Here is a 13,066-nt window from a genome sequence, read left to right as displayed (position 1 = left end):
GGCCCTGCCAAGAACAGACACTGATAAGGGATGATGGGAGTTACAATCCAGCCACATGTGGAAGGTCACAGATTGCCATCACTCCTTCCGCCTCCCCCTGCACTGTAATTTCTGAGGAAAACACCATTCAGCAATTTACCTGCATTGTACATATTGCTGAGCTGCCCTGCAGGTTTTGAGTTTTGTGGCACTAGAGGAGATGATGTTCTGGGCTGAGCATTATTTCCATAGCCTCCATTTTGTTCCAGAAGCTAGAGAAAAAATAATTTCCAGAATAAATTAGTATAACTACATCTCTCTCACATACCAAGAAAAAAGGACAAACAGGTAGGTCTCAGAAACAGAAAGTTGTGAGACACACAAATCAAATCCTGACTAGCACAACTGTTAATGATTCTGAAATAATAAAAAATTTCCCCTCACCCCCCCCCCCCAAAATGAAAAATGCAAGAAATATATGCAAGGAAGAGGGCTATTTATGTGTTATTTTGTATCCTAAACTTCCTCCACTAATCTCAAGGCAAAATCCATGGCTCTACTCCCCTAAACTCATATATTTGCCCCAGTTCTGTGAAGCAGGTCTAACTGAGAGATGGACATAGGCCCATAGTTGCTGACTATGTTTTATATCTCAGAGTCCCACGTTGAATCTCACAAGCACTGGTTGGGTATACTGTTGTCAAGTCAAAAGCAACCTAGAGCAATCCTAACAGGATTTTCAAGGTAAGTGAAATATTTAAGGATTTTTTTTACCAGTTCCACTCCCCCAGCCAGTTTCCATGGCCAAGTGGGATTTGAACCCTGTTCTCCAGAGTCCTATTCTGTCATTCTATCCATTATACCACACTGGGAACTACACTGGGCATATTAGAGCTCTTTTATTTTTCTTATGTGGAAGAAGAAACAGCTTCCACTGGTATAGCTTTTGCAACACCCACCAAGATTCCTTCCTATGCACTGCATTGCCTTAGAAAGATGGAAGGCTGGTGCATACAGCAGAAATGTGCCAGAGGGTGCTATAATACAAGATGATTTTAAAGGTGGTTCTGCTTTGAGAAGGTGGAAGATTAAAGTTCAAGCTTTTAGTTCTGACAGCAGCATACCTCTCAACCACTCTGTGCTAACTCCTGAATTTTAGTAAGTGGGCTTGGGCAAGCTACGGTTTTCTGTCCATTCAGTCTCACTCTCTTAATAAGAACGTTTCATGAACTGGAAGCCTATGAGCAGTGAACACTGTACATTCCACATAGTGATCAAACATGCCAAATATTATTAGTGCCAAATATTATTATAAAAAGTGAAGCAGGTGCTGCTCTATATACCTCTACTGCTCAGTTCATTTATTCCTGAAACCACTCCAAGGGAGGAGAGAAAACAGAATTTCATTTAAAAAAAACTATTTAGACAAATTTGGTAAAGCAAAAACCTGCTGATCTGCTACATTTATTTCAGCCTCCAGAACTGAAGCATCTTTCACTGAGCAACTGGGAGTTTCATTCATGGATCAGGACAGTGTAATCACAGTGAACAACAACTCTGGCAGCCTCCTGACTAGATTACAGTAACACACTGCACATGGAGCAGTCCTTGAAGACAACCGTTTCACTTGTATGAAATCTGGCTGTCAGACGGCTAACAGGTACAGAATGATGAGATCACCTCATACTGATCCTAAGGGAGTTGCACTGCTTCTGGGTCCAATTACAGCATGATTTTAACCTAAACAAATATGCCACAATAATGCTATATCCTAGACCAACCAGCCTGTATCTTAAAATCTGCTGGGAAGAGTTATCGCACAATACTTTCCACACATTATATAATTATAGAAATGAGAATCTTCTCTGCCGTGACATTCCATTTGATGAATAAAACTTCAGCTGGCACAAACTTTTCTTATTTTTTCCAGTATCAGTTTAAAACCTGTTCACTTCCCCATTAATTTGGGCTGTGCTGTATCTTTTATTCATTTCATAATTTAGGTAAAGGTAAAGGTTCCCCTTGACAATTTTTGTCCAGTCGTGTTCGACTCTAGGGGGCGGTGCTCATCCCCGTTTCCAAGCCATAGAGCCAGCGTTTTTGTCCGAAGACAATCTTGCGTGGTCACATGGCCAGTGCGACTTAGACACGGAACGCCATTACCTTCCCACCGAGGTGGTCCCTATTTATCTACTTGCATTTGCATGCTTTCAAACTGCTAGGCTGGCGGGAGCTGGGACAAAGCAACGGGGGCTCACTCTGTCACGTGGATTCGATCTTACGACTGCTTGGTCTTCTGACCCTGCAGCACAGGCTTCTGCGGTTTAGCCCACAGCACCACCACGCCCCTACTAATTTCATAATTTACTCTCTCTTAAATTGTTTACAGCTGTGCTCTGTTTCATTTTCACTGTTTCGGACTTCATTTGCCTTCTTGTAGTCTTTTCTTTTGATAGAAGAGTTAAAAAATTTTTAAAGCAACCATCATCCACAGCACAAAGCACCGGGTTTTGCTCAGAAGTGCCCATTACCTCTGTGATGGGGGATTTGGGGTTTACATTCCTAGCGGCTGCAATCTCTTGCAGTTGATTCACTAGCTCAGTAATGGACAGTCTCTCCTCTGGGTTCACCTTCAAAGTGGCGCCTTAAAAATAATAATCACAAAACAAGCAGCATTTAGACTAGTAAACAATCTGCAAATCTCCTTGAAGAATTTTTATTTTCCTCTAAGATTTCCATCCTATCAGGAAGCAAAAGAGACTTTCATGATGGCTAAAATGCCTGGTTAACATAAGGATTTGTCTGTACAACTATAATTGAATCTACAAGTCATAAAGACATGGCTTTAATGCAGCCTTCCCTAAGCTAGTGCCCTCAGAATGTGGTAACGATAGCTTCCACCATCTTCAGACAGCCTGGCCAGTGGTACTCCTGGCTGGGGATGAAGGGTGCTGTAACTAAAATTATAGAGGGCTGAGGAAGGCTACTTTATTTGCTTAAATTGCAAAGTGCTTTGAATAACTGTGATAATAGGGAGAGGCTCAGAACATTCTGCATTTAATTTTATTCATATGTTTGCTTCTGTCCTGGTACTAAAAGGTGCATATGTGCAAATAGCATTTCTATATAGAATGGTAAACTAGCAACCATCAATTTTTAAATTTAGGATCAAACCACATATTTTATCAAAACAATGCCCAAGCAATAGAAAGCTGGGACCTCTAAACTTCAGTGGCAGATATAATTTCTTGCACTCATGGATTTCCTCTACAAACTATTTCTGTATGCTGCCCTTTTGTGTTCTACTCCATGTACACAAAAACAATCTGGAAAAGCACACCCACAGTTTTAATAGGGGGGAAATATGCACCTTTATAAAACTATCCACTTACATTAAGCTCACCTACCCTATTGCTTACTTAACATCAGTGCCCGAAACTTACGGATGAGATCATGAAACACTGTGTATCTCGTGTCATTTTCTGGAATAGAATATTTCCCATTGACTATCCGAAGCTTGGCGCCATCTTCAAAGGGATGTTGCCTAAAGCACAACAAGTACAGGATGCAACCCAAAGCCTGGAAGGGAAAAATAAAGTGGTTATTGATAAAGCAACAGATAAATAAACTTAGATCAAACAAGTCTGAACCGTTCCAGGTTAAATGGCCATCAGCTATGGGAGCAATTATTTTGTTTCATCTGATGGCCTGTCTGATAAAAATGAGTTCAGAGAAGGCTATATCATTGAGTAACACGCCACAGACACAGTAAGCCAGAATCAGTGCTAACTATGTTTCTTTGCTGTAACACTTGTTAAAGGTCCCCAATGTTTGGTGAAATCAGAGTTTGGCTTCCCAAGGCAAATCTCGCCATTGCAGGTCAAAATAAAAATTGCTTGCCATCCAATGTTTCTGCTAAGGATCCAACACCAGCCTTCCCACTTCAGCAGTTTTTAGGTCTTGCTGCCCCAACTAGCAACCTACCCCACGGACTATGGCCAATGCCAGTGATCAATTTTCAGTTATGTTTGGAGCAAACAAACATCTGAAGGCTACAAATTGGAGGTCTGTGGAACAAACCACATTCTCCCACAGTCATTTCTTTAACAACCACAACACAGCATGAGGCACAACATGAATCAACACTGGAACCGGGTGCTGTTCCTCTTCTGCCAGGAGCTTCCGCCACCACAACAAGAAACATGCTGGAAACCAAAAACTTGCAAGAAAGAAACCAGGGGGACGCATATTCATCATATGGAAACACCAACATTCATCTGCCCAACCCCAAAGGCACAAAACAGCGTTCACGTTTTAGAGCTTTTTAAATGGATTGTTCCACTTTGCTGCTTTGAATGTGTTCTGATGTTGTTTGTGTTTTTTTTAGTATGGTATTTGTTTGATCCATCTTAGTATCTGTATACTTACTGTTGTTAGCTTTAATATTGTCTTTTAATGATGTAAGCCACCCTGGGTCCTTTTAAGGACAACGGTGGGGCAAAAATATTTTAGGCAAACACACCAACTGACCAACCGATCAATGAAGAAGGAGACTTGATCTTTAAGCTGTTGTTGCTTGCAATGGCGAAGCAGTGCCTGACAGCCTCATGAACTTGCTCATCAAGTGAATTGATGCAATTAGATTTCAACTAGAGTCACCTCTTGGCTTACTAGGAAGGGGAAAACCTATGAGGTTCAATGTTCCATTTCGAAAATACAAGCCTCCCTTGTAAAACTAGATTGAAACTCACACTTCTTTAATAACTTGAAAGCCTGCATACAATTTTATGCCTTTTTCGCTGGCCTAAGAAAGGTATTGCCACAATACAGATTGTGAGATATGACCATTAAACCACAAAGAGAATAACATTATTCTTTATTACATTACGGTAGCAATGTAATTACATTCTTAATATTAGAAAAAAGAATTAATCACAAGAAGGACTGGTAAACCAATGTTGAGTATTTATACCTGGTCGCCATAAACTGAAATTATAAGTTGTTGACAAACAATTTCAACTATACCTTTCTTCAGTAACAAAAGTATAATTACACTAGAACTGTATGTTAATCAGTTTACTTAACATAGCTAGTTAATTTCTATGATCTACCAAGATCTGATATAAACCAGTGGTCCCCATCCTTGGGCCTCCAGATGTTCTTGGACTTCAACTCCCAGAAATCCTGGCCAGCAGAGGTAGTGGTGAAGGCTTCTGGGCGTTGTAGTTCAAGAACATCTGGAGGCTCAAGGTTGGGGACCACTGATATAAACCACTTGATAACTACACTGTACACTGTCCTAGCAGCCTATTGTAAGGAAACCTTCTACCAATGCCAACTATTTGCCTTCAAGAAATTTAGCTGCAGCTAGTGATGCTGCTCGATATCCATCCAATAGCAAAAATCTGAAACTGGACCAGGCAGCTAGGTTGGCTAGTACAGGAATAGTCATTGACAAACTTCAGCATACAGATGGCAATTTGGATTCATACTCCACTGGTTCCAAACACTAGCCGTCACATACACAAATCCTCTCTTCTTAGGTGGAGAAACACCAGCCTATCTACCACTTCATTAATTAGAAGGCAAAATATTAAAACGAAGAGATCAGGTATTACTTAACAATATACAGATTAATCAGCAGAGATCTCTCTGAAGACAGGTTTTAGATGTCACCTTCATGTCCCCACTATTGGGGCTATTGTGCTTTTACAGGTAATTGACAGAACATAAGGTACAAAGTAATCAAATGCAGAGCTGGTGATCTGAATATCAACCCAATGAAGTGGGATCCCATCTATTTCTTACACATTAATTAATGACTCCCACAAGATGGAAACTATACAGTAGGAGAGCTGGAAAAGCAGGACCCAAGTTCATCTTCTCAAACAAGAGGCCTTTGGCTTTTTTCCCCCCTCAGCAGTTTCAGACAAGTGAATAATTATGTAACTTTCGATGGGGTGCCTAAATTGCTTCCCACTTCCCTCCTCTCTTCTTTCTTTTCATATATTATCTTTTAGACCAGTTGGACAGCAACTCCCCAAAACTCCGTCCAGCACTGCTGGTGGTAAAGGCTTTTGGGAATCACAGTCCAAGAACCCTTGCATAGCCCAAAGCATGGAACCACTGTTTTTTTAGACTATAAATCTGTGGGCAAGGGTTGACTCGGTTTTAGTCTGCAGGCCATGCTCAGTGAATGTGCGGTGCTGTGTATTTGATAAATTAGTCTATGGGAAAAACAAGAAGAGTCCTGAAGCTTCTTAAAGACTGAAACATTTTTGGCATAAAATTTTCTGGATTCCTACCCACTTCTTCAGATACAGGCTAACATAATTCTTCCCTTCTCACCCAGAAATTGATAAAATTGGGGTGGGGGGTGGGGGAAGGGGATGATTAGGAACTAAATTAGAATCATTCATAGAGATGGAATTTCCAGATGAATGCCCTGTTCACCAGCTCAGATAAACAGTCCTGTTTTCATGAAACATTAGCCAACATTTTTATACCAGCTTTTAAGTATCATTGCATTTTTATGCCCTTTTTGTTGCTGTTGCTGTTTTGAGTTGTGGATTTTATACTTCATTGTTCATCTGTAATGTAAGACCAGGCCTAACTGGTTCTCTGTCTTTGACCATTATCTATCTTGATGTGATTCCTAAAGTGCTGTCACTCCTCCATGATAGAAAGGACTTACACACCACACTATAAACACATTGTTGCCCTACTCACCTCCTTTATGCATGCACTCATGTTTTCCAAGAATTATAGACTGCTAATATTTTAGCTTGCAAATTCAGGAAATGATACATATTACAATGGTGTCTCTATATACATTTTAGCACTTTGTTGTAAGTCACCTGGTAGATTCATCAAAAGGAAAACAAATGGGTGAAAATCCTATAAATAAGAAGTCCAAATAATATTCAGAGACATGTCATAAAATCCAATCTGTGGACAGAAAGAAAATGCATACCCATATATCCTGTTTTTCATCTATTGGATAATTTGAATACAAGTCTATTATTTCAGGTGTCCGATACACTGGTGTCGTGTTCCTTGTGATCTGTAGACACAAAATAAGAGATCTATTGATATATTTTATGCTTATAAATACTCATACCAAACACACCTGGAAAGTAATTAAGGACATCAAATAAAATGAATATCTTCAGTTAAGATTAAAAATCTCTAGTCCTCTTGCCAGAATTTGGCTTGTGTACATCTCAGCACCTTTTTCAGAAAATTAACTGCCTGAAGTGTGGGGCGGATGCTAATCTTTGCAAACAAAGCAAGCAGCAAGCCAAAAATGGAGCGCACAGTACCAACACAAAGGTGAAGGCTGATTCTTGCTCCTAACTACTAGTAGCCTGCCAGACTGGATGTGACTGTGTAGGCTAACAATGTCTCCTTCTTTGAAGTCACGGGTGGTTGCACAGTGAACTCTGAAAGCAGAGGATCTGCTTTTAGTTACGCTAAAGTGGGAAGGAAACCAGGCTATTTGAGTAAGCTGATCCTCCTCTCTGAGACCTCCTTACCACTATATCACTAACTTAAAAGAAGAGGATATTGTTACCAACATAGTCAGAATCCTCCTTTTCCCCACAGAACCGTTCAAGTAATCTCCATATATTCATAGCAACTCAAAGTCAAGAAAGAGAAGAGCAGTCTGTGGTTTGAAAACTTGTTGACAGTAGATATTATAATGTACAACACAGTGATAACATCAGTTCTTACAATCTTTTAAAATTCAATATATCACTCATAACAGAGAACCCAGAGGCCAATACCCCAACTACAGATGGGATATTTGTATTCGTATACGAATACGAATATCCCATAACCAGGAGGCCCAGTCCTCCCTCCCCAAACCAACCCATCCACTCACGGGCTGCTGTGCAGCATGCAGTGCCAGCATCCTGCTTGTTGCGCCAATCTTGGACGTAGCTCGGCTGGAGCTTCCCCACTTCCATGTGCTGCTGACCAATCAGCAGCTGAGTGGGAAGACTCATCATTCCACCCCCTGGCTGGAGTGGCCAGCAGCGCAGGGAGATGGAAAAGCACTAGCTGAGCTATGTCTGAGATTCGCATGACAAGCAGGATGCTGGCCGCGCATGCTGAGTGGTGAACCGTAAGAGGATGGGTTGGTTTGGGGAGGCGAGACTGGGCTTCCTGGCCACCTGGGTTCGGGATATTCATATTTGTATACAAATTTGTATACAAATATGAATGTCCCATCTCTAGCCCCAACTCATTCATCTATAACAGGGGTCTCCAAACTTTTCACACGGAGGGCCATACAATATATTTGTGATATATTTTGTCCACAAAACTGCTGCACAAATACGGGATTTGCACAAGTTGAAAAACGTAGCAGCCTGGGATACTTTAATATTTTTTTAAACTCATTTTTCTTATAAGTATGTAATTAAATGAATGGAGTATACCTATAACCACAGGGTAGTTCTCCAAGGTAAAATTTTGTTGAAATTGCAGCAAAGAAAAAGGAAGAGAGATGCTAACTCAAAGTTTTGCCCTCACCAGCAGATGGTACATTGGAATAATGTGGGGAAGCCTTGGCATTCCAGTTATTTTCATCTACAGGCACATATGACACTGCCAATAGTAAGTGATTGTGTTGGCTGTAGTCTATAATATCTGAAGGGCCCAAAGTCCGCCCCCCCCCTCAATTCTTGAGGTTTAGGCATGCTCATGCCTGTGCCCAGATGCTTCAGCAACAATGGTGGTTTTGAACAACTTAACAGTTTATACACAGCCTTTTTATTGTGCTGTCTTTTTAAGAGGAAACGGTTCTACGCAACATCACTTAGATGCCTGGATCCATAAGAGCTGACTACTACCATGGCCTGTCATGTAGGACTCTCTTTAAGTACAAGGTCAGCTCTCCTGGCATTGCCAGATGGCCACCAGCATCAGTCCTAACCCGCACAGCTACAGCAGTGCAACCAGCACTCCAGTCTAACTACATTTGGACGCCCCCACGTTTCTAATCTCTTTTGCCAGAAACTCTAGAAGCTTCAGCAGAATAACATAACTTCCTGTAATTTGGGGGAAGGCACTTCAGAGCCTGTTATGGCTCCTTGCTTTTCCCTCTGGCTGCTATTTTCTAATCTCGACTTTTCTTTCCCATTCTACTAATGCTTGTAAAAAATGTTGACGTTCTTTGGAAGAAAACTGTTCTAAGAAGTAGCCGCCTAGAGTGGTCGTATAGACCAGATGGGCAGGATATAAATCAAATAAATAAGTAAATAAGTAAATAAGTAAATAAGTAAGTAAGTAAGTAAGTAAAGAAAGAAAGAAAGAAAGAAAGAAAGAAAGAAAGAAAGAAAGAAAGAAAGAAAGAAAGAAAGAAAGAAAGAAAGAAAGAAAGAAAGAAAGAAAGAAAGAAAGAAAGAAAGAAAGAAAGAAAGAAAGAAAGAAAGTATGATTACACAAAACAGGACAGTGCATGTAGCTCAGTTGATAACACATTTTGAAAACCTAATGCAGAACGTGGGTTCTCTTCAGATACATCATCTGTGTTACTCATGCGCAGCATATGCAGCCCTCTCTGGCTAAGTCTAAACTACACAAGAAATGCTGCACGTACACAAGCTGTGGTTTAGAAGAAGAAGAAAATATTCAAGGCCACCTTATTTGGGACTTCTTAACAACAGAGGCGAAGACAGCTTTTGCTATGTAATTGGAATACCAAGCAAACAATGGAGCAAGGCATTAAGATTTCCAGCTGTGCACTCAGCCATAAATGTACTAGGGATACATTGAAAATTAATCACAGTGCCAGGTTTCTCACCTCCTCTTCAACGGTTGCTCTTTTCTGGGCAGTCCAGTTGTAGTCTGGGTAATGTGCTACGGTGGTTGCACTGCCAAAGTCACACAATTTAATGGTCCCCTGGTTACTCATCAGCATATTTTCGATCTGCAGAGACAAGTCAGCTAGCAATTTAAGATGAGAAAGTATATGCATATATATAAAGGGCAGCTAGTCATGTATTCCTACGTGCCTGTGCTCAAAGTACACAAGCATTATCAATTCTTGTACTTCATTAACCTTCCAATATTTATTGCGTACAGCTGAAGTAGTCCGCATTGATTCTTTTCACCCCTTTCGGCATAAAACATCAGGGTGGATTTGATTTTTAGAAATCTGATTTAAATGAAAAGAATTATAAAAATTAGATTTTTAAGTTACATTGGATTTTTGAAAATTAACCCAATATTTCAATTGTTTCTCCTTTCTGCTTTTTTTTCCTGCAAGACTACAAGTCTTATAGGAGGTTAACAGGACAAACAGGCAAGATAATTGTTGATTGGAACATTTGAAAATGAAAAATCAAAAACACAATATGCTGGTCAGAAACTTAAATATACATCCTGAGTCCTTGCCATTTTGTGTTATACCTATACAACAGGCATTCCTAGTCAATTGTTTCTTAAGAAATTCTAATTTAATATTGGACATTTTAAACACATTTCAAAAACATTATGGTTTTTACATGTTCTCTAAGCAAGGGGAAAACAGAATTTATGCTGTATATGTTTTCCATGTGACACAACAAACTAATTATATCTCAATGTTTTTCTAAAGTAATGTTATTTAGAGATTATAATATATTTTAAATTGTTTATGGACAATTGTTATCTTAGAAAGAAAGAAACTGAATTTGGCAGCGGACGATACTGGCAATTATAGGCCCGTCGCCAATGTTTCTTTCATTAGTAAAGTTGTCGAGAGGGTGGTGGCCGATCAGCTTCAGACACATTTGGATGAAACAAATGCCCTGGATCCATTCCAGTCAAGCTTCAGGCCGCACCATGGTACAGAAATGGCATTGGTTGCCCTATTAGATGACTTATTGAGGGAGGCCGACAGAGGGAAAATGTCTCTGTTGGTCCTCCTCGATATCTCAGCTGCCTTTGATACCGTCGACCACGGTATCCTCCTGGGGAGGCTCTCCGAGCTGGGAATCGGTGGACTGCCGTTGGCCTGGCTCTGATCCTTCTTGGAGAATCATCTTCAGAGAGTCCAGCTTGGGGAGGGGGACTCGGCCCCGTGGAGCCTCAACTGTGGAGTTCCACAGGGCTCGGCCCTCTCCCCAATGCTGTTTAACATCTATATGAGGCCGCTGAGTGGGGTCATCAGGGGGTGTGGAGCATCGTGCCACCCAGCTGTACATCTCCTTCTTTCCAACCAGAGTGGATGCTATTCTGTCCCTGCAGCGCTGTCTGGGGTCTGTACTGCAATGGATGCAGGAAAATGGGCTGAGGCTGAACCCGGACATGATGGAGGTCCTGAGGGTCGGTGGACCCACTGTCAGTGGTTTGGAAAACTCCCTCTCTTTGGGGGGGGGCGTTGACTCTCACTGTTAAGAATGAGGTTCGCAGCTTGGGGATTCATCTGGACCCGGCGCTCACCATGGAAACTCAGGTGGCGTCAGTGGTCCGCACCGCCTATTTCCATCTTTGACGGATTGCCCGGCTGTGTCCCTTTCTTGACGTTGGGGCACTCACCACCTTGGTCCACACGCTTGTAATCTCAAGATTAGACCACTGTAATGCGCTCTACGTGGGGCTGCCTTTGAGATTAATGCGGAAACTACAAATGGTGCAGAATGCAGCAGCCAGACTTCTTAGTGGGGTGAAGAAATATCAACATATTACTCCCACTCTGGCTGCATTGCATTGGCCGCCCATTCAATTCCGCGTTGATTTCAAAGTTCTAATGATCACATACAAAGCCCTAAACGGTTTAGGACCTCAATACTTGGCAGAATGCCTCCTCCCACCTAGATCTACTCATATCACCCGATCTAGCCAGGAGGGGCCTAACGCCAAGGGAGGCCCGGAAAGAAAAAACAAGACACCGGGCCTGTTACATAACAGCACTGATGTTACCTGTCTGTCATGGGTTTGGAGGGAAAGTTCCATCCTATGGGGAGTGGAAGGCGGGACATCAGGAGGAGGGGCTGTACTGTATAAATATGTGATGCCTGTGTGGTGAAGAGTAGATGCTGAGACAGACTGTGAGACACTGGGTTGGGACGAAGCAGCAGCTGGGGAAGAAGAAGCTGTTGTGGGAGTCTGGGTGTCTGACAGGGTACTACTGTGTGTCAGAGTACCAGCCTGAAAGGTTCAGGGGTCTGTGGGTTAGCCAGAACTGATGGGTTCAGGGTCTGTGCTTTAAGTTAAAGGTTCTAGGTGAACCAAACTGTATGCTTGTGTGTGTGAGAATAAGCCACGTTACTTTATTTTATTCACCTGATTGTTTTATTTACCCTGTTTGTATTTAAAATAAACCTTATTCTTTTGTTGTTTAAAAATCCATCCCTGGTCTGTGTGACTTATTATAGGGAATGGTTGGTGGCAGCTTAGTAACTGTGTGATAGATCCCAGTAGGTCTGGGTTTGTCACATTGATTGGTGGCAGCGGTGGGATACGACTGGTCCAGTTGTCCAGCGGTCCAGCAAAGCCTTGGCAAGTGTGCCCAGAGCAAGGGGGATCTAGTCAGGGACAGTCTGAGGCGCGTAGGTAATCTTCTAGGTGTACCTCACGGGGAGGTGCGCTAGTAGAAGAACGTGCCAACTGGGGAGACTTAGATTAAGGTGCTCTGAGGCAGCCTAGTTTTGGCGGGAAAACGCTGAGGCAAATCTGCGTAGCAACAGCGAGCTAGCTTGCCAGCTGAGAGGCCCAGCAGAGGGGGGTAGGCTCTGACTCGATACTGTTGCAAGTAGTGCTGAAGAACAGCAGCAATCTCTAGGGAGAGCTGGTTCTGAGGCAAAAAGGGAAAAAAGTGGTCGTTTTATTCTGAGGCTTGACTTTTTAAAGTAGCCTGTTCTGAGGGGGGATTATGCCCTTGACTCGAAGCCAAGTGGCAGACATGAGTGAAGTGAAAGACCCCCAGATTGACCAAGGCTCTGAGGATGAATTTGGCTCAGTGCAGGGTGACAGCACGGGAGAACAGACCTTAGAACTCAGAAAAATGCTCCTAGCCCAACAGCATGAATTTAGAATGAGACAATTGGATAGGGAGGCCAGAGAAAGAGCTGAAATCAGTCATGCAGAGGCAGAT

General features: G+C 42.0%; 1 protein-coding gene across 3 annotated transcripts in view; it reads right to left on the bottom strand.

Moving 5' to 3' along the window:
- Positions 1 to 13,066, bottom strand: part of GAK (cyclin G associated kinase) — a 95,900-nt gene that overhangs the window by 47,391 nt on the left and 35,443 nt on the right. For 2 of the 3 annotated variants that reach the window (XM_078384824.1, XM_078384825.1), the window contains exons 6-10: positions 9,791 to 9,916; positions 6,953 to 7,042; positions 3,423 to 3,558; positions 2,511 to 2,623; positions 141 to 251 (exon numbers count right to left, since the gene is read on the bottom strand). In XM_078384824.1, coding sequence (XP_078240950.1) covers positions 141 to 251; positions 2,511 to 2,623; positions 3,423 to 3,558; positions 6,953 to 7,042; positions 9,791 to 9,916 — 576 coding nt within the window. Of the gene's footprint in view, positions 1 to 139; positions 252 to 2,510; positions 2,624 to 3,422; positions 3,559 to 6,952; positions 7,043 to 9,790; positions 9,917 to 13,066 lie in introns of all 3 variants that reach the window. The other variant, XM_072991944.2, reaches the window with a different exon arrangement.

This window comes from Pogona vitticeps, chromosome 2 (assembly GCF_051106095.1).
Source record: "Pogona vitticeps strain Pit_001003342236 chromosome 2, PviZW2.1, whole genome shotgun sequence".
Taxonomy (NCBI): Eukaryota; Metazoa; Chordata; class Lepidosauria; order Squamata; family Agamidae; genus Pogona; species Pogona vitticeps.
This window is presented reverse-complemented; position numbering and strand designations above follow the sequence as displayed.